The following is a 23,901-nucleotide window of genomic DNA, read 5'->3' on the forward strand; positions in this document are numbered from 1 at the left end:
AATTAAGAGCCCCCACAACCCCAAACATCTCACGGCCCATTACCAGACTTGAAAAGTCCAAACATCCCTGCATAGGGGGGTCTATCCAACCCCCCATTTCCAAGCCAAGCCAAACTTTATCTTTCCAAATCTGGCTTTTTCCAAGCTCATTTGTCAAATCCAAAAACTCATGTTCCTGCTGGGCCGCAGCTCCCTCCATCTCTGGCGCCCAAGATTCAGCAACTTCCTCTTCCCTCATCTGTTCTGTCAGGGCACACTCCTGATTTGATTCCTGGGTGGGCTCCATATAATTTCCCACTGCCTGTTCAAAATTTCTGATCGCATCAGTCATCAAGTCCGTCTTCTCATGTAGCTGTTCCAATAGGGCACTTGTTTTACAGAGAGCACACAACAGAGCTTCTGAATACATTGTCCTGCAAGGTCAGAAGTCTATTCCCACGATCGTAATCTGTAGCAGCTGCAAGCTCCCCTATTCAGAATTGGTTACAGTTTCACAGGCTCCCTCTAGGGGAAAAACTTCTATTTGTTCTTTTCTTTTAAAGGCAGATCTAACGACAAAGTTTCCTTTTTCAGTTATTTTGTCAATATTTGTTCCTTTAAAATGTGAAAGGGAACAATGGGATCACTATGTTTCTCTTCTTTTAGCTATCTGTCAAAAACGTTTGTCTCTGGTCAATGAGCTTCAAAAAAAAGTCAGTCCTGACAAGATGGATTGTTTTAAGAGGTGGCAGAAAGATATTTCGAAGTTTGTCTGGCAGGGCAAGAAACCCAGAATAAAGTTCAAGATTTTAACTGATGTAAAGGAAAGAGGGGGATTTGCCCTGCCGGACTTTAAACTTTACTATGAATCAGCAGCCTTTTGCTGGCTAAAAGATTGGCTACTTCTTGAGAACACAGACATTTTGGATTTGGAAGGTTTTAACAACGTATTTGGATGGCATGCATATCTATGGTATGACAAGGTTAAAGCACATAAAGCATTTAAAAATCATATTGTTAGGAAAGCATTATATAATGTTTGGATTAAATATAAAGATTTGTTGGAAAATAAAACCCCAAGGTGGTTGTCGCCAATGGAGGCAAAGGCTGTGAAAAAACTCAATATGGAGGCCAAATGGCCGAAATATTGGGAAATTTTGGAACAGGAAGGAGATAAATTGAAATTACAGAGTTTTGAGAAATTAAAAGTTAAAGTGCGAGACTGGCTCCGTTATTATCAAATAATGGAGGTTTACAAACAGGACAGGAAAATTGGCTTCCAGGTGGAGAAATCAAAATTAGAAACAGAACTGTTAGAACCCAATACTAAGAACTTGTCAAGAATGTACAACTTGCTGTTGAAATGGAATACACAAGATGAAACAGTGAAATCAGCTATGATAAAGTGGGCACAAGATATTGGTCATAACATCATGTTTGCTGACTGGGAACAGTTGTGGACCACCGGTATGAAATTTACGGCATGTAATGCCTTAAAGGAAAATATTATGAAAATGATGTATAGGTGGTACATGACTCCAGTCAAGCTTGTAAAAATTTACCATTTGTCTGATAATAAATGTTGGAAATGTAAAGAAACTGAAGGTACTTTCTATCACCTTTGGTGGACGTGCCCAAAGATTAAGGCTTTCTGGGAAATGATATATAATGAAATGAAAAAGGTACTTAAATGTACTTTCCTTAAGAAACCAGAAGCCTTTCTCTTGGGCATTGTCGGCCAATTGGTGCCAAAGAAAGACAGAACTTTTTTTATGTATGCTACAACAGCAGCAAGAATACTCATCGCAAAGTATTGGAAGACACAAGATCTACCCACTCTGGAAGAATGGCAGATGAAGGTGATAGACTACATGGGACTGGCTGAAATGACTGGCAGAATCCGAGATCAGGGAAAAGAGACGGCGGAAGAAGATTGGAAGAAATTTAAGATCTATCTTAAGAGACATTGTAAAATTAATGAGTGTTAAAATGTTGCGGCTATAGAAGTAAGCGGATTACAGCTGTAAAGATTAGGTTAAAAGAAAAGAAAGGATTACAATTAGATTAAATTAAGGGTGAGGATTTGCTGAACTAAATATTTGAGATTGGAATGCAGAAAGGGGAGGTATGAGGAGGTCGGCGAAGTAAGGTTTAGGAGAATAAGGACTTGAAATTATACTTGTTTGTCTTTGTGTGTGTTTGTTTGTATTTTATAATTTGTGAAAACTCAATAAATATCTTTTTTTTTAAAAAAAAAGTCAGTCCTGACACCCCGCTCCAGAATCAAGACGGTGGAAAGTTACTTTGCTTTACACTCAGTTCTGCAGGTTTAAGCAGTCCAAAAAAAAAAAAAATTCCCCCACTTCTCCTGCTTCCGAAGGGGGTTCAACAATCTTAAATGGTGAAAGGCTGCAAATTCCTCTGTAAGAAAGTCTATCAAGGAGTCTTTCTCTAGTTCAGGTACTCCCCGAATTCTCAAATTTGTCTGTTTCTCCTTGAGCTCAAACATAGAAAGCATCTAGGACTCAATTTCTTGACTTTAAGAAAGCCGACTTCATAAAACTTAGGAAGTGCTGGGTGAGATCCCATGGACAGCAATACTAAAAGGAAAGGGAGTTCATGATGGCTGGGAGTTTGTTAAGAGGGAGATAGTAAAAGCACAACGTCAGGCAATACCAATGAGACGGAAACATGGAAGGTGCCTAAAGAAGCCAGGGTGGCTATCTAAAGAACTTATAACTGAATTAAGATTAAAAAAGGATGTGTACAAAAAATGGAAAGGGGGGAAACCACCAAAGAGGAATTCAAACAAATAGCCAGCACGTGTAGACACAAAGTCAGAAAAGCTAAAGCACAGAATGAACTCAGGCTTGCTAGAGAGGTTAAAAGCAACAAAAAAGGCTTTTATGGGTATGTTCGTAGCAAAAGGAAGAACAAAGAAGCAGTGGGGTCACTCAGAGGAGAAGATGGTGAAATGCAAACAGGGGACACAGAAAGGGCTGAACTCCTCAATGCCTTCTTTGCCTCAGTCTTCTCCGATAAACAAAACAATGCCCGACCTGAAGAATTTGGAGCAAATGATTCAGCAAAGGAAACACAGCCCAGAATAACTAAGGAGATAGTGCAAGAATATTTGGCTAGTTTAGATGTATTCAAGTCTCCAGGGCCAGATGAACTGCATCCAAGAGTATTAAAAGAACTGGCAGATGTGATCTCAGAACCACTGGCAGTCATCTTTGAGAATTCCTGGAGAACAGGCGAAGTCCCGGCAGACTGGAGGAGGGCAAATGTTGTCCCTATTTTCAAAAAGGGGAAAAGAGAGGACCCAAATAATTACCGCCCAGTCAGTCTGACATCAATACCAGGGAAGATTCTGGAGCAGATCATTAAGCAAACAGTCTGTGAGCACCTAGAAAGGAATGCTGTGATCACCAATAGTCAGCATGGATTTCTGAAAAATAAGTCCTGTCAGACTAACCTGATCTCGTTTTTGGACAGAATTACAAGCCTGGTAGATGAAGGGAACGCAGTGGATGTAGCCTACCTTGATTTCACCAAGGCATTTGACAAGGTGCCCCATGATATTCTTGTAAAGAAGCTGGTAAAATGCGGTCTTGACTATGCTACCACTCAGTGGATTTGTAACTGGCTGACTGACCGAACCCAAAGGGTGCTCATCAATGGTTCCTCTTCATCCTGGAGAAGAGTGACTAGTGGGGTGCCACAGGGTTCTGTCTTGGGCCCGGTCTTATTCAACATCTTTATCAATGACTTGGATGATGGACTCAAGGGCATCCTGATCAAATTTGCAGATGACACCAAACTGGGAGGGGTGGCTAACACCCCAGAGGACAGGATCACACTTCAAAACGACCTTGACAGATTAGAGAACTGGGCAAAAACAAACAAGATGAATTTTAACAGGGAGAAATGTAAAGTATTGCACTTGGGCAAAAAAAATGAGAGGCACAAATACAAGATGGGTGACACCTGGCTTGAGAGCAGTACATGTGAAAAGGATCTAGGAGTCTTGGTTGACCACAAACTTGACATGAGCCAACAGTGTGACGCGGCAGCTAAAAACGCCAATGCAATTCTGGGCTGCATCAATAGGAGTATAGCATCTAGATCAAGGGAAGTAATAGTGCCACTGTATTCTGCTCTGGTCAGACCACACCTGGAGTACTGTGTCCAGTTCTGGGCACCACAATTCAAGAAGGACACTGACAAACTGGAACGTGTCCAGAGGAGGGCAACCAAACTGGTCAAAGGCCTGGAAACGATGCCTTATGAGGAACGGCTAAGGGAGCTGGGCATGTTTATCCTGGAGAAGAGGAGGTTAAGGGGTGATATGATAGCCATGTTCAAATATATAAAAGGATGTCACATAGAGGAGGGAGAAAGGTTGTTTTCTGCTGCTCCAGAGAAGCGGACACGGAGCAATGGATCCAAACTACAAGAAAGAAGATTCCACCTAAACATTAGGAAGAACTTCCTGACAGTAAGAGCTGTTCGACAGTGGAATTTGCTGCCAAGGAGTGTGGTGGAGTCTCCTTCTTTGGAGGTCTTTAAGCAGAGGCTTGACAACCATATGTCAGGAGTGCTCTGATGCTGTTTCCTGCTTGGCAGGGGGTTGGACTCGATGGCCCTTGTGGTCTCTTCCAACTCTATGATTCTATGATTCTATGATTCTATGATTCTATGATTCTATGATTCTATCTGCTTCTGATCATGTACTTGTTTCCACACATCTGGGACCTCTATTTCCAATTGTGCTACTTCCGCTTCAACAGTAACAATATTTTCCTTAGCTTCCTCTGCAGTCTGTCTAGTTGAGTTAGATTCCTTAACTAGTGTCTCTATAGCTTCTGTGTTAGAATTAACTTTTTGTTCCAAGCTTTTTATACTTTGTGTATTTTGGTCCAATTTTTGTGAATTTTGGTCCATTTTTTTATTCATTTGTTCCAAAGAATTGTTAATTTTGCTTAAAACAAGAGCCCAATCCTCTTCCGATGGCATTCCTCCTTTTGATTTGGTATACATTGACACAGCTGCAGAGGGAGCAGGTGGGCCAGATGTAGAAGCTCTCCGAAAGGTCCTGCCGTGAAGGGAAATTCTGCTTCTCCACATAACTGTGGTATTATGGGAAGTTCTTGCTTCTTTTCTCTTGCATTCTGGGAAGTCTCGCTTATAAGCTTTTCTCTGCTTCTGCACACACTGTACAACCTGTTCTAAATACCAAGACATTCCCTCATTTCCCTAGACTGCTCAGTTCATCTTAAGTTCATGAAAAACACTATGACCTGTACTTAATGCACAGCTGACCACATCTACGGACTTCACTTATTATATTCTTTCATGTTATGATCAATCATTAGTAATTGTTTTAATCATGCTATATCAATCTTCAGTTATAATTTAATTAGGAGGTTTCATGCCTGTCTAGTTCCAGCTTCGTTTCCCAGCCTTTAATCTATCGGTGATTAATGTTCACATGTAATTCCCACCTTGTACTTATGTTAACCAATCAGCAACAAGTTGCTTTGTGTTTGTATCAACCAATCAGCCACAAGCACACCTGTGGCAATGTTTGTAATATTCAATAAAAGACAGCCTCTCTCATGACACCTGCTACTCGTCTGTCGTGGTTTCATTCCAACATTTGGTGACCCCGACGTGATTCATTCCAACACTGCCGGATCTAGTTGTCTTTTCCTGTAATGAGTCTATTTTTTCCTTTCCATCTGCCATAACACTCAAAGCTTCTCAAGGTCAGATACAGTCCCAGAGTTTTATCTTTAAAACTGGAAAAATTCCACTCCTTATGACAGTGTCAAAAACCTCCTCTAGAGGGAAGCAATTTTTGTTTATCTTATATTAGTCCAAAGTATCCTTTTCTTTTTGTTTTTCTCTTTAAAGTTACTCTAACAAGTTATGCCAGTATATTTAATATCAAACTTTAGTTCAGAAACATAGTTGAAACTTTTAAGCCAAGAGAAAATAATTGCAACAAAGTTTCACTCACTGACAGTCAAATGGTCTATTCGCAGACAATGCGGAGCTCCACAATGCAGCTATTTTAATGGCTGCCGCTCCCAGGTTCCGAGCGGTGAAAAGTTAACTTTTACCCTCTTTTTCTGCAGGCAAATAATGTCCAAAAATCCCCCCCCCCTTTTCCCCTGCAACCAAGGGGGGTTCGCTATTTTTATACTGAAGATTTAGATGTCAAAAGCAGTCTCTCAGGCTTTAGTTTAAAACTCCTTGCTTCCCACTATTTACAAAAAAAGGAAGGCGGACTTCCTGTTTTACGCCTCCCCCGTTCGTGGCCAAATTCAGCTTGTTTAAAGTCCAATTTCTTCACTTTACTCACAGGTAGTTACTTTAGATCCAAATGTCCACAGGAAAAAGGTCAGCGCTCCCCGGCAATGGCTGTGTGGCTTCACTCCATGAAAGTAGCATTCAGTTCACAGCACCGCGCCTCTCACCCCACTTCGCTCCGGAGCCCTTAAAAAGGATTCCCCGCGAGTAGGGGGCGCTCCAGGTGCCCTGCCGAACCCCCACATTCCCAGGCTTCCTCCACCTGAGATTTCTAACGGGTCCCCACCTTCGCCGTGGTGGGCGACCCAGTTTTCACGGAGCTAGTTCCTCCGCTTAGAGGAGCTCCTGCCATTAGCCACTGGCGCTGTCCCCGGAAGTCCGACACCTCCCTTTCCATGGAGGTGCAGATTGCAGCTATAACAAAGGCGGCATTTTTTCATCTCCACCAAGCTAAGCAGTTGGCTCCTTACCTCTCTCTCCCTGACCTAGCCACTGTGATCCACGCGACGGTCACCTCCAGACTGGATTATTGTAACTCACTTTACGTGGGGCTGCCCTTGAGACTGACCCAGAAACTCCAGTGGGTGCAGAATGCCGCGGCGAGACTCCTTACAGGGTCCTCGCTGCAAGATCACATTCACCCGGTGCTATACCAGCTGCACTGGCTCCCGGTGGAGTACAGGATCAGGTTTAAGGTGCTGGCTTTAAGCTTTAAAGCCCTATACGGCCTAGGACCCTCATACCTACGGGACCGTCTCTCCTGGTATGTCCCACAGAGGAACTTACGGTCTTCAAACAAAAACATCTTGGAGGTCCCGGGCCACAGAGAGGTTAGGCTGGCCTCAACTAGAGCCAGGGCTTTTTCAGCTGTGGCTCCGATCTGGTGGAACGCTCTGTCACAAGAGACTAGGGCCCTGCGGGACTTGACATCTTTCCGCAGGGCCTGCAAGACAGAGCTGTTCCACCAGGCCTTTGGCCAGGGCACAGCCTGACTCCCTCCCTCGGCAATCTTCGCAGAGCCCTGGCCCAGTGGTTGCCAGTGGCTTGATTTGAATTAATTTTAGAATGAAATGGTTTCTAATGTTGCATTATTTTATTGTTGTTAGCCGCCCTGAGCCCAGCTTTGGCTGGGGAGGGCGGGATATAAATAAAATTTGTATTTCAAACGAATCCGCAAGCTAGCTTCCAGGTATATTGAGGGGAATCTGCTCTGCTACATCACTTACTAGCATGAGTGAAGGAAGGATAATACTTATTCAATATATCCTTTCCTACTATCCTTAACATTCCCACAACCCCCCCCCATCTCATTTGTTCTTGCAACAGCAGTGTGTAAAATACAGGTTATATTCCCATTTTACATATGAGAAAAGTGAGGCACAACAGCCCACCTACTGACTCAAGCAATCTCTCCAATCTACCATGTGCTCCCTCGCTTGCTCTCTCACTGTTTACATAGTTTTCTATTTCAGACAAGAAGCGTGGAGTTTTCTTTAACTTCATAAAAGTGTGGCTTGTTTCCTTCTCAATCAGTTTCACCTCTCTTTTGGGGATGAGTGGTGGTGGTAAAGAGAGAAGTGTATTTAGGATGGCACCATACGACATTCCTTTTCTCTACAGAGTCGGGGAAGTTGACCTTGTGGATGGGTTCCAGGGCCGTGAGAAGGACTGTATCATTGTGTCCTGTGTTCGAGTGAACAGCATGCAAGGATCAGTTGGGTAAGACTTTGCTGTCATAGTGCGAGGTGACAACTGAGGTGCCTCAACTTGGCAATTCTGACACTTAAGATGTGATCCTTGGGGTGGTCAAGTATGTGGGCCACTGTCCACAATTCAAGGTTGGAACAAGGGGTGTTGGAGCCCCTATGGTGGTCTTGTACTCCACTCTTGACCACCTGTGATGCCCATAAGGGATCTTATGAGAGGAGTTCCCAAAGTGTGGCACTCTGGCAGGGCCAAGGCTGTGTTAGCTTCCTCATTTCACCTCCCTTATCCCAATGAATTGACAATTCCTTATGTTGGCGAATCTGGGAGGGGGCTTCCACTGTGTCTAGCTGGGGGGGGGAGAAGAGGGGGCCTCTAACCAGTGGTAGCAACTCTTCTGGCTCTTCCAGAAAAAAATAGCAGGATGTGAAAGTGCCTGCCTGTCCCACAACCCAAAAACTGTGTGTATGTGCCCTTCTGTCAAGCTGCCTGGAAGGAACCTAATGGCAGCCTAGGGTAGCACACAATAAAAGCCAGATCTTGAAGCCAAAAGTTCATATTGTAAGTGGAGGTGCAGTGTGTGTTGAAGGTGAGGGGCACTTTGTCAGCTTACAACTGAACTATATATCTGGGAGGTGCAGGGAAGTTGAGGGGTTGGCAAGGCCAGAAGGAAGCATTGGGCTTTGGGGCAGAATGGAGGGCAGAGTGCAGACACCCTCTTGCCTCTCCTCTTCTGTAGCTTTAGATGGGTCACAAAATGGGGAGCCCCTATCAGAGGGCTCCTGGCTTCGATGGGTCCAGTGCTTTTAGATGCACCCCAGAAGAACTGCTGTTCAAGTGTCAAGGTGGGAGTCGAGAGCAGGTCAGGGATAACTCACAAGGGGCTGAAATCAGGCAAGCAGGGTTGGACTTCTTTTTATTATTTTATTTAAAAGTTGGGGGGGGATTAGAAGGAGAAAAAAATTCACTGTTGTGCTAATGATGCATTTCTGTTTTTCAAGTCACCTGAATCACAACAAATAGTATTACTCCACCAACAGGTTGTGCTGGATAGGCAGCTGAAGGTCCTGACATGGAATGAAGCTGCTTTCCACCACCAGCCCACTTCCTTTCCACATGTGTTTTTTTATGGTGGTGGGGGTGTCTGCGCCTGGAAGCCACATGGTGGCGGGTAGAGGGCAGCTGAAATTGCAAAAGCAGAGCATGGACTGATTTTAAGATTTATTCCTCCTTGGTGGGAATGCCTGAAACTTTTTTAATGCCTTTGAAATTTAAACAGGGATTTAGTTGAACCCCACAGTGGTAGCTAGTAGGGCACTGTGGACATAGCTGCCCATCCTGAGCCAGCCTTACATACAGGGTTTTTTCCCATCCCTAGGTGTCAGAGGCTTTATGCTGTCAAGCCGGCATAGATAAAACTCCGGGCTCACGGCCAGTTCCAATCTATTTGATTTATTGACAAAGTTCAAAAGTACACCTCCAGTGTTTCAATTAACGTCTGACCCCTTTGGCACAGTTGCCGCGTCTGCTCCCCCCCCCCTTTATTTTTACCCAGCATTCAAGTCTGCGGAAACCCCGCCCCTGACTTCCTCTGTGTACAGAATGACTTGTTCCAGGCTCCTCCTCCTCCCCCCCCCGCCTCTGACTCGCTGTCAGACGACAGGCTGCTAATGATCTCTTTAGGCTCTCTATAAGTGCTGGTTTCTGTTCTTAAATCTTCTCCCGTCTTCCTCTCCCTGACACTAGGTTTCTGAAGAGTCTGCAGCAATTGAATATCACCATCACCCGAGCCAAGTACAGTCTCTTCATCCTTGGACACCTGCAAACGCTCATGGTACGTGGAAGAAGAAATAAACACCTTTGTGGAGGGTTAATGGTGGTGTCCTGGGCTTGGCCCAAAGACACCTGGATTTAGACACACACACAAACTCCCCATATCACCTCCAAAAGCTATAAATCAAGCCTACTTCAAAGGGTTGTTTGGAAGGAGAGCATAACAGGATTCAGGGGTGCCCACAGGATTTTCTGAGCACAGTACCCTGTATAGATTGGGCCCTCTGCCCACACTTGCAAAAGAGGGCACACGTTGGCTCTGCTGGCTGTGGCAAGTGGGAGTTGTAGTCCAAAACATCTGGAAAGCATCAGGCTGGCCAAAAGGTGTCGTAAGTAATTATGTATTTTGAACCAGCAGTGTTAGGGAAAATATTGGGCAGCATTTGCTTATTTATTGAATTTATGTTCTGCCCAAATGAGCCCAGTGTAGTAAACATGCCACACACAGAATAAATGTTAAAGCATTCTAAAAACAGCTACGATTAAAAATCGGGGGGGGGGGGCTTTCTCTCATCCAGTGATCTCAGCATTGCTAGGAACAGTGTTCTTCAACCACCAAAAGTGCCTGGCTAAACAAACATGTTTTCAAATGCCTCCTGAAAGGCAATGATGAGGGAGAAAGGCATAGCTCCCCAGGGAGGGCATTCCACAAAGAGGGAGCCACCACTGAGAAGGCCCTGTCGCTTGTGGGTGCCCAGAGGAACCTGAAACTCAGGTTTCATAAATTATAAAACTATTAGGTTACTTTAGGTCTTTCCACAATTGAGCTTAAACTGGCAATACTATATTCCAGAGCTAAGGAAGCTCTGCTGCCTCCCAGTGTTGCTGGACTACAACTCCCGTCTTCTGACCTTTAGCTATGCTGGCTGGGGCTGGTGGGAATTGGAACCCAACAACACAGCTTCCCCGCCACTGCTATTTTTCATGCAAGACCAAGCATAGCACTTCAGGGGGTGGATCATTTGATCTGATCCACCAAGGTTGTTCGTGAGAGGCTGTAAGGGCAGGGACTGGGAATCCTACAGCCCTACAGATGTTGTACAACTCCCATCAGCCACAGTCAGCATAGCCAATGGTCAAGGGATGGTGGGAGATGTAGTTAAGCAGCATATAGAGGGCCACAGAAGTTCTCCACTCGTCTCAGTGTTTTAAAATGCCAAACTGTGTGGTGGGGAGGGTTTATTTCAAGCAGAGAAAGGGATCGGGTTCTCTACCATGCCAGTTGCTTCTGCGCCATCAGACTCTTCTCTATCCTGACACTTTTCTCCCAGTCAGGCTCTTGGACTGGGAGTGAGCCCTGTCGGGAGAAAAGTAAGTGGAGTGGGGGAGACCTCAGCACCCTCTTTCCCATCCTGCCACTTTTCTGTGTGAAATCACAATCACTCACATACGTATGCACTCAGTCTTATTATGGTCACTTTTGTCAGTCTTGTACTGCAATGGCTTTGCCACTAGAGGGCCTCCAATCCAGATTTCTCCATTTGGAAGTCCTGGTGATGACGGTTTGCTGTTGCTCCTGTAAAGTGGCAGAGTTGTTAGTGGACTTGCATTAAACAATACTTGTTTCTCTGTCACTGGTGGTTCTATAGCTGCAGTGAGGAGGGAAGGATAATTGTAGCCTATGTACAAATGAATTGGAGGGATTCTCTGTTGTGTGTTCAGAAGCCACTGTTTACCAGTGAGTGCAATCCAAAGGAAGTTCTGTGTCCTAATTTCTACTGACACCCATTATTAGTGGTCTTTAGTATTTCAGATTAATTTAGCCAGTCTTTTTCAAGCTAAGGTCTCCTCCATTTTTCCTTGTGGAATGCTGTTGAGAGGCATACTCCAAAAGCAGATGGAGCCAGAGACCCACACAATCACACTCGCCCTCTCCTGCAGTGCAACAGAAGTTAGAAGAATCTCCTTAGAGGGAGCAGGTGGGATTGACAAGTTGAAGGGTGGTGGGCTGACTGGGAATGCTGGGGGGGGGGGACTGATTTGGTCACCAGGTTCCTGTCCCTGCCTTCGAAGAAAAGAGAACTGGGAGCAAGCTACAACAGCCTCTACTTTGAGGCAGCAGGATTAACTTCGAATCCATGAATTTTCCCAACTCTTGTTTATAAACCGTCACTACCGCACCTGCCCAGTCTCCTGTCCTAATAATTTATTGTTTCTTAAAATAAAATAAAAACCATTGTAGGAAAATGAAGATTGGAATGCTTTGATTCAAGATGCTCAGAAAAGAGGTGCCATCATCAAGACCTCCAGTGCCAAATACAATGTTCCTTGCTATGCAAGTGATGCTAAGAAGATCTTGAAGCCCATGGCAGTCCAGCAGAGCCAAACAAGGACAGGTGAGTGCAGCATCTGAGTTCCATGGAGCTCCTGGACGACATACCTGGCAATACTCAGCTGGTGCTCCTGCTCCAGGAAACAGTGAGGCATGGCCCTTGCCAGTATCTCAGGATTCCTCTTCCCTCAAGCCATTCTTTCCTACACAGGCTAAACCTGTCCAAGAGCTGGCCAAAAGATCCAGCAATGAAAGTGAAGGCCTCAGATGAATTGCTGGAAATCTAGGCCCCCCTTGATGCCAAGCGACAGAGGACAATGCAGTAGCCCCACAGTCCCTCCCATATACGCAGAACCTTTTATTGTGGCTGCTGGTGTACTTTGCTCCACAGCCTTTTCCTGGATTGCAAGGTCATCTGCCTGAAAAATAATGCATTTTGAGTGATTGTTTTCTATATCATGGAGAGTTAGGCAGCCTGCTTCCTGTGCTGTAAACTTCAAGAAATCACACACTGTAAATGTTGGGTGTAGTGTATATTTGTACGGCATGTAGAGAAACTTATCTTTTAGAGGTGAAACAGGCCTGGCTGTGGCCACAGTTAAATCACATGCCCCTGGGGCGAGTGTCCTGACATGTGCCTTGTCACATGCAAACAGCTCACCATGAGAGTTTGGCTTGCTGGTGTCTCAGGTTAGCATGTCCAGCCCTCATTGGGCCAGCACGCCTGGGTGAGTGCTGAAGTTGTTCCTGCTGCCATATTTCTTTCTGGCCCTAAAATTTAATTTGGCGAGAGCGACACCACTTATTTCTTAGTTCACATTTTTATTCTTTTGTATACATGATAAAAATATTTATAGATAATAATTTAAAAAGAAGGCACTGTGTACATAATGCTGCAACAGGGAACATAGCAGGCATTTCATAGAAGTGATTTGTGCAGATTTCTGCAAGTGTAAAAGATGAAGATTTCCTTTTGCATTGGATCTGCTGCCACTTATGAGCCAAGGAGCCATGGGCCAAGTGCATCCTCACATTGCAGCCTCCCCGACAAATTGACATCCAGCAGTCTGGCAAGATGAGCTTTGGCAGGAGAGACTGTAATCTAACCTGGTGCCTTCCAGACATTTTGGACTACAATTCCCATCAGCCCTGGCCAGCTGTATGACGCTGAAACTGATGTGAGAGCGCAAAACCTTCACTGACTGGGGCTGATGGGAGTTGTAGTCCAAAACGTCTGGACAGCATCTGGTTGGAGAAGTTTGCAGGCTGGAGAGGACTGTTGTTATGATTATCACTGATGTTTTGGAATGTGTTTCTAATGTACATCGCCCTGAGATCTTTTGATAAAGGGCAGTATATCAATCAAATCATTATTATTACTACTACTCTGACAGTTAATTCTTGGTTTCCTTCACATAGAACAGGAGATCAAAAAATGCTATTCAGCAAAGTGTTCGAGCAGCATTAACATTTTGGTACAACTGTCTGCTTCTTCAGTGTAATAGCTGAAATGTAAATTTAAAAGTACATTTACATTTTTTGAGAAAAATAAAACCGAAAGTAATGAAATACAAATTGTTTTTACAATATGTTCTGCTTTTTCTGAATTGTATGTGTGTTGGCCTCAGAGATGATTTTTAATAGAGAGGAGTTCCCTTCAGCTATTTCCCTCATGCTCTCTCTTGTGTCCAACTTGTGAAGTAACCTCAGTGGCCTTACAGCTGTTTAGTGTGCTGTACCCAAGGCGGTAAGGTCAAAGGAAAGGAGCTAGACAAAGAATGATCCAATAAGTCCTCAACGGCAGAACAGGCGGATGATAATGGTATGCTACAATGGCTGTGAGGGCGGATGAAGGCTGCAGCAGATAAGAATCTACTGGTTGTCGTGATTACTCATGCCATCAGAATAGAGGCTTACTGCGAAGACTGCACGTTGGTCAGCGTGCACTGATCTACACACACAAAACAAATTCACAAACAGGCATCTTCCAAAAGCCAGTCCCAAACCTGTTATGACCAATTAGGTCCTTTTAATCTGTTTACATGTTTAGCATAGATGAGACCCAGTACACTCTAGGAAGGCACAAGTAAACCCCAGACAACCAATACTGGATTTTCTCTATAACATTGCTTTATTGATCAACAAACATGACAAGACAGGGAACATGCACTCAGTCATATACGCATCCATACATCTCCCATACTCACCACTCTTCACTGAATGGGCCAGATTCAGTAAGAGTCACGGGTGACCAGACGCCAGCGCTGTCAAATGTCTGGCACGCAACTGAGGCTGGAGAGCTTTGTCATTTATACACCTAAGAGCATAAGGTCAAACAGATTCCTCACTAGCCTTGCAGACAACTTCATTGTCCAGAAAGTGGGAGAAGCAACAAGAGGAACAGCCATTTTAGATCTGGTCCTAACCAATGTTGATGACCTGGTTAGTGGGGTAGAAGTGGAAGGATCATTAGGCGCGAGTGATCATGCTCTTCTGAAGTTTACTATACAGCGGAAAGGAGCAGCCAAGCATACTAGGACTCAATTTCTTGACTTTAAGAAAGCCGACTCCACAAAACTTAGGGAAGTGCTGGGTGAGATCCCATGGACAGTAATACTAAAAGGAAAGGGAGTTCATGATGGCTGGGAGTTTGTGAAGAGGGAGATAGTAAAAGCACAACTTCAGGCAATACCAATGAGACGGAAACATGGAAGGTGCCTAAAAAAGCCAGGGTGGCTATCTAAAGAACTTTAAACTTTAAAAGGATGTGTACAAAAAAATGGAAAAGGGGGGAAACCACCAAAGAGGAATTCAAACAAATAGCCAGCACGTGTAGACACAAAGTCAGAAAAGCTAAAGCACAGAATGAACTCAGGCTTGCTAGAGAGGTTAAAAGCAACAAAAAAGGCTTTTATGGGTATGTTCGTAGCAAAAGGAAGAACAAAGAAACAGTGGGGTCACTCAGAGGAGAAGATGGTGAAATGCAAACAGGGGACACAGAAAGGGCTGAACTCCTCAATGTCTTCTTGGCCTCAGTCTTCTCCGATAAAGAAAACAATGCCCGACCTGAAGAATTTGGAGCAAATGATTCAGCAGAGGAAACACAGCCCAGAATAACTAAGGAGATAGTACAAGAATACTTGGCTAGTTTAGATGTATTCAAGTCTCCAGGGCCAGATGAACTGCATCCAAGAGTATTAAAAGAACTGGCAGATGTGATCTCAGAACCACTGGCAGTCATCTTTGAGAATTCCTGGAGAACAGGCGAAGTCCCGGCAGACTGGAGGAGGGCAAATGTTGTCCCTATTTTCAAAAAGGGGAAAAGAGAGGACCCAAATAATTACCGCCCAGTCAGTCTGACATCAATAGCAGGGAAGATTCTGGAGCAGATCATTAAGCAAACAGTCTGTGAGCACCTAGAAAGGAATGCTGTGATCACCAATAGTCAGCATGGATTTCTGAAAAATAAGTCCTGTCAGACTAACCTGATCTCGTTTTTTGACAGAATTACAAGCCTGGTAGATGAAGGGAACGCAGTGGATGTAGCCTACCTTGATTTCAGCAAGGCATTTGACAAGGTGCCCCATGATATTCTTGTAAAGAAGCTGGTAAAATGCGGTCTTGACTATGCTACCACTCAGTGGATTTGTAACTGGCTGACTGACCGAACCCAAAGGGTGCTCATCAATGGTTCCTCTTCATCCTGGAGAAGAGTGACTAGTGGGGTGCCACAGGGTTCTGTCTTGGGCCCGGTCTTATTCAACATCTTTATCAACGACTTGGATGATGGACTCAAGGGCATCCTGATCAAATTTGCAGATGACACCAAACTGGGAGGGGTGGCTAACACCCCAGAGGACAGGATCACACTTCAATACGACCTTGAACGAACGAAAATGTTTATTTGGCTTTACGCCCATCATGAAACACGACACAACAAAACAAAACAAATAAAACAAATAAAACAGTGGACTCGTACAAGCCACCAATAATATAACACAATTCACAGCTCACAAGGACAGATATTAGCAAATCAAAAGAAAAATTTAAGATTAAAATTTCGGCACTACGTTAAAATCAATATCTGATGTCATTATAGAAAATTCTTATAACTATCAATAATCGGCTAACATTCCATTCCGTCTCTTATACGAGAGGACGGCTGTTAGGAATTTAGCAACCTGTAGGGTAATATAAGTATCCACATCTTGAAGAACCCAGGCAAGCTGTAGGTCTACTGGTTTGTCAGCCATAGGCTGTATTATGGAGTTTAGTATACTAGCACGAACTGAACTGTACATAGGGCAGATAAACATAACATGATGTAGAGATTCAGATGTTTTCATTTCACAAGCACACATTGAAGGGACTTGGCCCTTAGTGAATCTATGTCTCAGGACATTTGTTGGAAAAACATTGAACCTAGCTCTAATGAAGGCATATCGGTGAGACGCGGTCATAAGCGATGTTAAGTAGGATGGAGCACGGTAGATAGGGATTATGCCAAAATTTAACGGCGAGCAGACTCCACCACCAGCTAGGAAATTTTGGTATAGCTCTGCATCATCCAGCCTTTGATTTATACACCTTTTTGCCACATTTAGATCCAGTTTGAGCAATTCAGTGGGCGAGATCTCATAGGACAGCAATTTGGCATGGATTTTTCCTGACCACAAATTTGTGAAATCATCCCGCCACATGCATTGAATGAGATAGTGGTTCGGGAGTTTGTGCCATAGGGATATCCAATAAATCAAAACTCTCCTCCATAGGACTAACTCCACTGAAGGGATCTTCATTTCTAAACGAATAGCCGCATTACTTACGCATGTTGGTAATTTTAGAATTCGGCGTAAGAATTGACTTTGAAGTGACTCTAAAGGTGAGAGGTTTGCAAAGGCAGCCCATAAAGGTGCAGCATAGGCCATTGTGGCCATCACTTTGATGCTATACACCTTCAAGGCCGCAGGGATGAATAAGGCCCCCTCAGAGTAGAAAAAATGGAGGAGAGAGTGTGTTAGGGCTTTTGCCTTGTTTTGAAGGTATTCAACGTGCGTTTTCCACCCTAAATTATATTGAAAGTAAATACCTAAATATTTAAATTTATGTACTTGTTCGATTTTCGTGCCCTCCAATTTCCATGAATAAAGTTTACGACTCCTTGAGAATATCAATACTTTAGACTTGGTGTGGTTGATAGACGGATGATTAGAGTGGCAATATGTCGCAAAAATCTTTAGTGCCCTCCTTAAACCCACTCTGGAGTAAGAGAGTAGTACTGCATCATCTGCGTAGAGAAGTAAAGGACAACGATAATCTGCTATACGAGGGGTGTGGATAAATTTTTGTGAGTCGACTAATGGGTTCCTCATATCACTAATAAATAGGTTAAAAAGAAGTGGCGCTAAAATACAACCCTGGCGAACACCCTTATTTACTGGCACTGGGTTAGTTAGGTCTCCAGCAGGGGATAATCTCACCCTGGCCACGGACCCGGCATGAAGTTGGGAGATAAGCCACAGGAGCCTTCTATCTATTCCCCAGCAGGCAAGTTTATCCCATAGTAATTTCCTCGGAATACTATCAAACGCAGCTTTCAAATCTATGAAAGCTGCACAAAGTTGGCCCCGTCGAGGTGTCGAGTATTTCCGGGCTAAGTGAAAAAGAATAATTGCCTGGTCTGTTGTGGATCGGTTTAACCTAAATCCAGCTTGCTCATGCCCAATCAGGTCAGCCTCAACTGACCACTTCATCAACCTTGCCAGCAAAAAACGGGCATATATTTTCCCAATGGACGATAGCAGACTGATATTCCGGTAATTCCCTGGGTCACCGGGAGGGCCTTTTTTGTAGATAGGAATTATAATGGCCTCCTTCCACGTTCTTGGCATTTATTGCAATGAACATTTTAGCTAAAATCCCTGCCCACCATGCAGAATGTAGCTTTATAGCCTCAACAGGGACCAAATCTGGCCCAGGGGCCTTACCAGTTTTCAGCTCAGCTATCAATTCTAGGATTTCAGCAGGGTCAGTATTGGGCCAGATGGGAAGGGGATTAGAAGGTCTCCAGTGAGTGTCCGGAGCTTCTGCCACTGAGAAATATTTTCTCAGGAACTGCTCCCATGTAGGGGCCGGGATCACCGTTAAGGGATATTTTGTGTTTCTTCCCTTTATTAAGGACCAAAATTTCCAGGAGTTATGAGATTTTGAGGCAGAAATTATAGTCTGCCAGCGATTTAAATGCCATTCCCGTTTGGCCGATTTCTGGGCCTGTTTGTATGCTTTTTTAGCCAGGGAATAAGATGGAGGTAAGGCCGGAGCGCCAGAAAGTTTGTAATCATTATATATTGTATGTAGATGGAGTCTGGCTAGTTTACAAGCAGAGTTAAACCAAGGGGCGCCAAATTTAAAATAATCGTTTTTAACTCCATAGGTTGGAGAAGTAAAAAAGCGGGTTAAAACTTCTATCAGGCAAGAAAAAAAATTCATACAAGTAATAGGATCACGCGGGACTATTCCTACGTCCGGCAGCTCGCCAGAAAACTTTTCTCGGATAAAATCCATATATCTATGGGCGAGGGCAGGGGACCATCTAGACCCCTTTATTTTGGTGGACGACTCTACAATCACCGGGATTGGGTGGGAGCGCTCGAGCAACTGCCAGTCAACACATAACTTGGTTGTCAGGGGAAGATGATCACTAAACTGGGCATTATCAATTTTAAAAGAGATGACATTCAAAAAAAGATCCCGGGAAAACAATACATAATCGAGAACACTGTTTGATTTTAACCCCAGGTGGGTGAACTCTCCTGGTATATCTGGAGGACATCTGCCATTTAATATAATTAAATTAAGGCGTAAAGTCAGCTGATAAAGCATCACTCCTGCCTTATTAACTTTTACATCCTTTTATATTCTAGTGGGGATATATACTAGATCATAAGTTTGAGCGTCGGGGTCAACCCACCATTTGGACTGTATAAGAGCCTCCCGATTTGAGGCTATCCGAGCGTTAAAATCGCCCCCAGTAATGGAGGGGACGTTGGGATATTTAAGAAAACAAGAAAGTAAAAAATCCTCTAGGGAATCCCATTTAGAAGTAAGATCAGCTGCTAACCCTCCCGGTGGGAAATAGACATTTGGAACCAATAAAGAGAAGTTTCCACCAGAGATCAGTCCGGTAATAGCATGAGGCGGTAATACGTGCACTAGTGAAAGTTTGGCCCGAAGTTTAAGGGAGATACCAATTGCAAGGCCACCTTTGGGGCGGCCACCATTCGTTGACGGACTAGCAGGCAGACATATAAACTCAAAGCCATTTAACTCAATTTCCTCCTCCACCCAAGTTTCTTGTAATAGTATGATAAGAAAGGAATTAATATATTTTTGGAATTCTGGATCTAATTTTTTGCTTTTCCATCCAGCAATGTTCCAGCTTAATATTGGAAGCTGGGGTTTCTTCGTTCCTCCAATTGGCTGTCATTCGGAAGGATGGCTCAACTTTAATACGGGAAGAGGGGAGCCAGTAAAGAAATCAGTTATCTTCCTCTGATGAAAAACCTCTCGTAAAAACTGAGTGGGAGGATTTACAAGGTTATCTGACTGATGAACTTGGCCACTCGATCTACTAGGAGTAGGCCCCTGAGCAGGGGAGGACCCCTTTTCCAAAAGAGTTTGGTGGGCCACCCGGTTAGGACCAGCTTTCTCATCTGAGGTTTGGTCTCTCTGTAGCCTGCTACTGGTCTTTTGGGCTACTTGATTTATGTGGCCTGTTGGATCTTCAATCAGTTCCATCACTGGTCTTGCTGTTGAATCCATAATACTCCGCAATGAGGGATATGGCTGGGCGAGTGGTCTATTTGGGAAGGTTGGCAAAGGCACCTCTTCTCTTGATTGGTCAGTGCTATAAGAAGGTTCCAGGTCTGGCATCGATGAATGTGTAGAAGGGGATTTTTCCTGTTGTGTGCTGCTTTCTTCAGGTATGTTTATCGCGGGACGGTCATGTAAATCTATTAAGAGCACTGAGGGTTGTTCTGGTTGGAGGGAAGGACTGGTAATTACTTCTTGGGATTGTATCTTATCCACCCTTACCGACATACGTTTAGCATTAGATATTTCGAGATCCATATGATCAGGTTCTTCTAGGATGTCATGTTCGCTGTACGTGGGTATTCCGGTGCTGAGCTTCCTAATAAGTTGGGTTTTAAGCGATTCCAGCCTATTAATAATTTCTTTTTGTTCCACCACTGGTAAATCTGCAAAGGAGGCAATCAGTTCGATCACTTCTGGTGGTGTCAGGCCACTTTCCGGTGGAGGCTACATAACTCTTCTCCTGGGGTAGAACACCCACTCCGGTGTCCACTGGTGGATCGGGTTTAGCAGATTTTGAGCCCTCTTTGGTTATTGCCTCCAACAGTAAGGGTTTAGGCGTAGGGTCTATAAAGGCCATAGGCGCCGACTCCATGGGGCCTGAGGGGGCCCGAGCCCCCTCAAAAATTCGTTTGGGGGGCTCCGCCCCCCCAATAATCTCGGGCGCCCCTCCAGCAGAGCGCCACCGCTGCCCCTCCCCCAGCCCAAAATGCACAGGGTCGGGCTGCATGCCTCCTGCCCTCCCTCCCGAGCAAAAGCTCCACCCAATTTCCTTCGGAGCTGATTAATAGGCGCAGCACGCTCTCCCCTATTCGCTCACGATGAGGCGGCGCCACTTTATCTGCATATTCATGAGCTTATTTATTATTCATGAGCTTTCGCGGGCTCCCCCAATATTTTTTATAAGTCGGCGCCCCTGATAAAGGCTCTCGTTGGAGTTATCCCATGGCGAAAGAAAAATGCTTTCCTTCGTAATATGATGGTGGGAATTTTTGTGGATTGGAACGCAAGCAGGACTCTCTGGGATTTATAGTGATGGACAAGGGGGAGGACTGCACAAAGGTCAATTTGTGTTGCCTCCATATTTAAAAGCACCTTTAGGAGTTCCTTGGCACCACCCAGAGTTCTCCATCTTGGGTCTCCATTTTGTATGGTTAGGCTCACTTTCCTTGGTGTTAAAGTCAAGGATTGATGACCTAATTGAGGGATAAGGTTGTATTTAAATTTGTCAGTACGTTTGTTATTTAAGGACAAACTCCTTGTCCCCTTCCTCTCTTCAAAGGACTTAACACCGGCTGACGCTGGTGAAGCAGTAACAAGCTTTTGATGGAGGCTGTGCAGCTGGGACGAAAGATCATCTAGTCTTTTGAATATACAGTGCAAAGTTTTGATTATTAAATGGGACTGTTCAAATGTCATATGGTTGGCTGTGCCAAGGGCCAATTCCTCCTTCTGAGGAGAGACTACACTCTTACTGTTGGCCACATTGCTTGTTGTTTGTGGTATTATTCGCTCTTCGTCTTTAAGTACTGACACGCAATCAATCAGAGGGTTAAAACGATTCTGAGTTTCTACCGTGTAGGAACAATCCAATAGAATACTCCCTTCTTTAAAGTGACATGGTTCAACCCTTTTTTGCTTTGATCTCGGTAAGGAAACGGGGACTGTTTCCCATATCCCATAGTTCAGATATCAAAAAGAGGGGGGATAGTATTTTAACGTCAACTCAGATGATAAATATTTTCTTCGAGTCTACCAGCACTTGCAGTGGGGTAATATTTCACTGCCTGTTCATATGAAAGTCCGTGTCTTCACCTTCACCCTCACAGGCCGGCTAATGATTTAATGATTTAAGAGTCCACCCGACAGCTCCCGGAGTCCTTTACTGATAAAAGTTGGTAGATATTTTCAAAGGGTGAGCCTTTTTATCAGGGTAATTTGATCGTAAATGCTCCTACTCACGCAGCAGAGACTCAGATGAAACTTGACCCGGCGCCATCTTTTTCCAATATCCCAACGAACTTGACAGATTAGAGAACTGGGCCAAAACAAACAAGATGAATTTTAACAGGGAGAAATGTAAAGTATTGCACTTGGGCAAAAAAAATGAGAGGCACAAATACAAGATGGGTGACACCTGGCTTGAGAGCAGTACATGTGAAAAGGATCTAGGAGTCTTGGTTGACCACAAACTTGACATGAGCCAACAGTGTGACGCGGCAGCTAAAAAAGCCAATGCAATTCTGGGCTGCATCAATAGGAGTATAGCATCTAGATCAAGGGAAGTAATAGTGCCACTGTATTCTGCTCTGGTCAGACCTCACCTGGAGTACGGTGTCCAGTTCTGGGCACCACAATTCAAGAAGGACACTGACAAACTGGAACGTGTCCAGAGGAGGGCAACCAAAATGGTCAAAGACCTGGAAACGATGCCTTATGAGGAATGGCTAAGGGAGCTGGGCATGTTTAGCCTGGAGAAGAGGAGGTTAAGGGGTGATATGATAGCCATGTTCAAATATATAAAAGGATGTCATATAGAGGAGGGAGAAAGGTTGTTTTCTGCTGCTCCAGAGAAGCGGACATGAAGCAATGGATCCAAACTACAAGAAAGAAGATTCCACCTAAACATTAGGAAGAACTTCCTGACAGTAAGAGCTGTTCGACAGTGGAATTTGCTGCCAAGGAGTGTGGTGGAGTTTCCTTCTTTGGAGGTCTTTAAGCAGAGGCTTGACAACCATATGTCAGGAGTGCTCTGATGGTGTTTCCTGCTTGGCAGGGGGTTGGACTCGATGGCCCTTGTGGTCTCTTCCAACTCTATGATTCTATGATTCTACCTTGTTCATTTGATGTGTGGCATTACACAACTCCTTGCTCCTTGTTTTTAGCGTGTTTTTGGCATCTCATATCCTTGTCCTTGGCATCATCTCACAACTCTTATCTGAATGTTGTGTAAAGTTTTGCAGCCCACCTCCAAGCCTCCTTGCTGTACTGTTCCCGGCACACACTGTTTTTGCCAAAACAATGTGATGTTTTCCACATTCCATTAGTGCTTATACATTTTTGTCTACTTGAAGAAGCCATGGTCTGATCTGAAAAATACAAATATTTAGGTTACAAAACTATAAAAAATAAAGAAAAATTAAGTTTGCAAATCAATAATTACCATGTGCTTAGGGTAGATCAACGTGTCAGTGTCCACTTATCCCCAGTGTAAATATGACATATTGGCAAAAGTTGGAAATTGAAAGATAACTATAGCACATGCACAAAAATTGATTTCAAATTTGAAATCAGCATTGAAAGAACATAAAAGAACAGTTGAAAAATCTCATGCAACAGAAAATGAAAAAAAAAATGTTCCCCAGTATACTGTGTATCCCAAGGGAATACATTTTTTTGCACACCTCCAACTGTACATAGATATACATATTCAATGCTATATAAGTCACTTACATTTATACTCACATTGTACTACTTTGGTTATGTGTTTAATAAAATATTGAATTCTTGCATTGTGAAAAACAAAGCTTATGGTGAAAAGTGAAAAACATGAATTAAACTAGAGCTTACAGAACAAAACCAACTTCAGATATGAAAACAGTACGTCAAAATTAGGTTAGAATAACTGCAGCTGTCAATGCAATAAAAAATAAAAAATGTTTCCCAGTGTTAATACACTCCATGATGGCTATCAAGATTATACCTCAGTGCAGGCTTCAAGGAAGGAAACCAAGGCGTAAAATGAACACTCAAGCCCTTCAAGATCCTATTAAGCAGGATTGCTTCCAAACAACTCTTAAGGACCATCTGTTTTCAGAATTCCCTGATAACATCAAGGAACACTGGGCCAAGCTAAAAACATCCATTAGTGCAGCCTGTGAACAAATTATTGGATGCTGTAATGGTTCTAAGGGGTTGCTCGT

General features: G+C 43.9%; 1 protein-coding gene across 1 annotated transcript in view; it reads left to right on the plus strand.

Moving 5' to 3' along the window:
• LOC308578078 (putative helicase senataxin) overlaps nucleotides 1-13,681 on the plus strand; it is a 287,528-nt gene extending 273,847 nt beyond the window's left edge. The window contains exons 23-26 of the mRNA XM_081178360.1: nucleotides 7,918-8,016; nucleotides 9,748-9,835; nucleotides 12,017-12,170; nucleotides 12,333-13,681. Of these exons, the coding sequence (XP_081034486.1) occupies nucleotides 7,918-8,016; nucleotides 9,748-9,835; nucleotides 12,017-12,170; nucleotides 12,333-12,358 (367 nt within the window). The 3' untranslated portion in view covers nucleotides 12,359-13,681. The remainder of the gene's footprint in view (nucleotides 1-7,917; nucleotides 8,017-9,747; nucleotides 9,836-12,016; nucleotides 12,171-12,332) is intronic.
• The last annotated feature ends 10,220 nt before the right edge of the window (nucleotides 13,682-23,901 follow it).

This window comes from Podarcis bocagei (assembly GCF_964188305.1).
Source record: "Podarcis bocagei genome assembly, chromosome: W".
Lineage (NCBI taxonomy): Eukaryota > Metazoa > Chordata > Lepidosauria > Squamata > Lacertidae > Podarcis > Podarcis bocagei.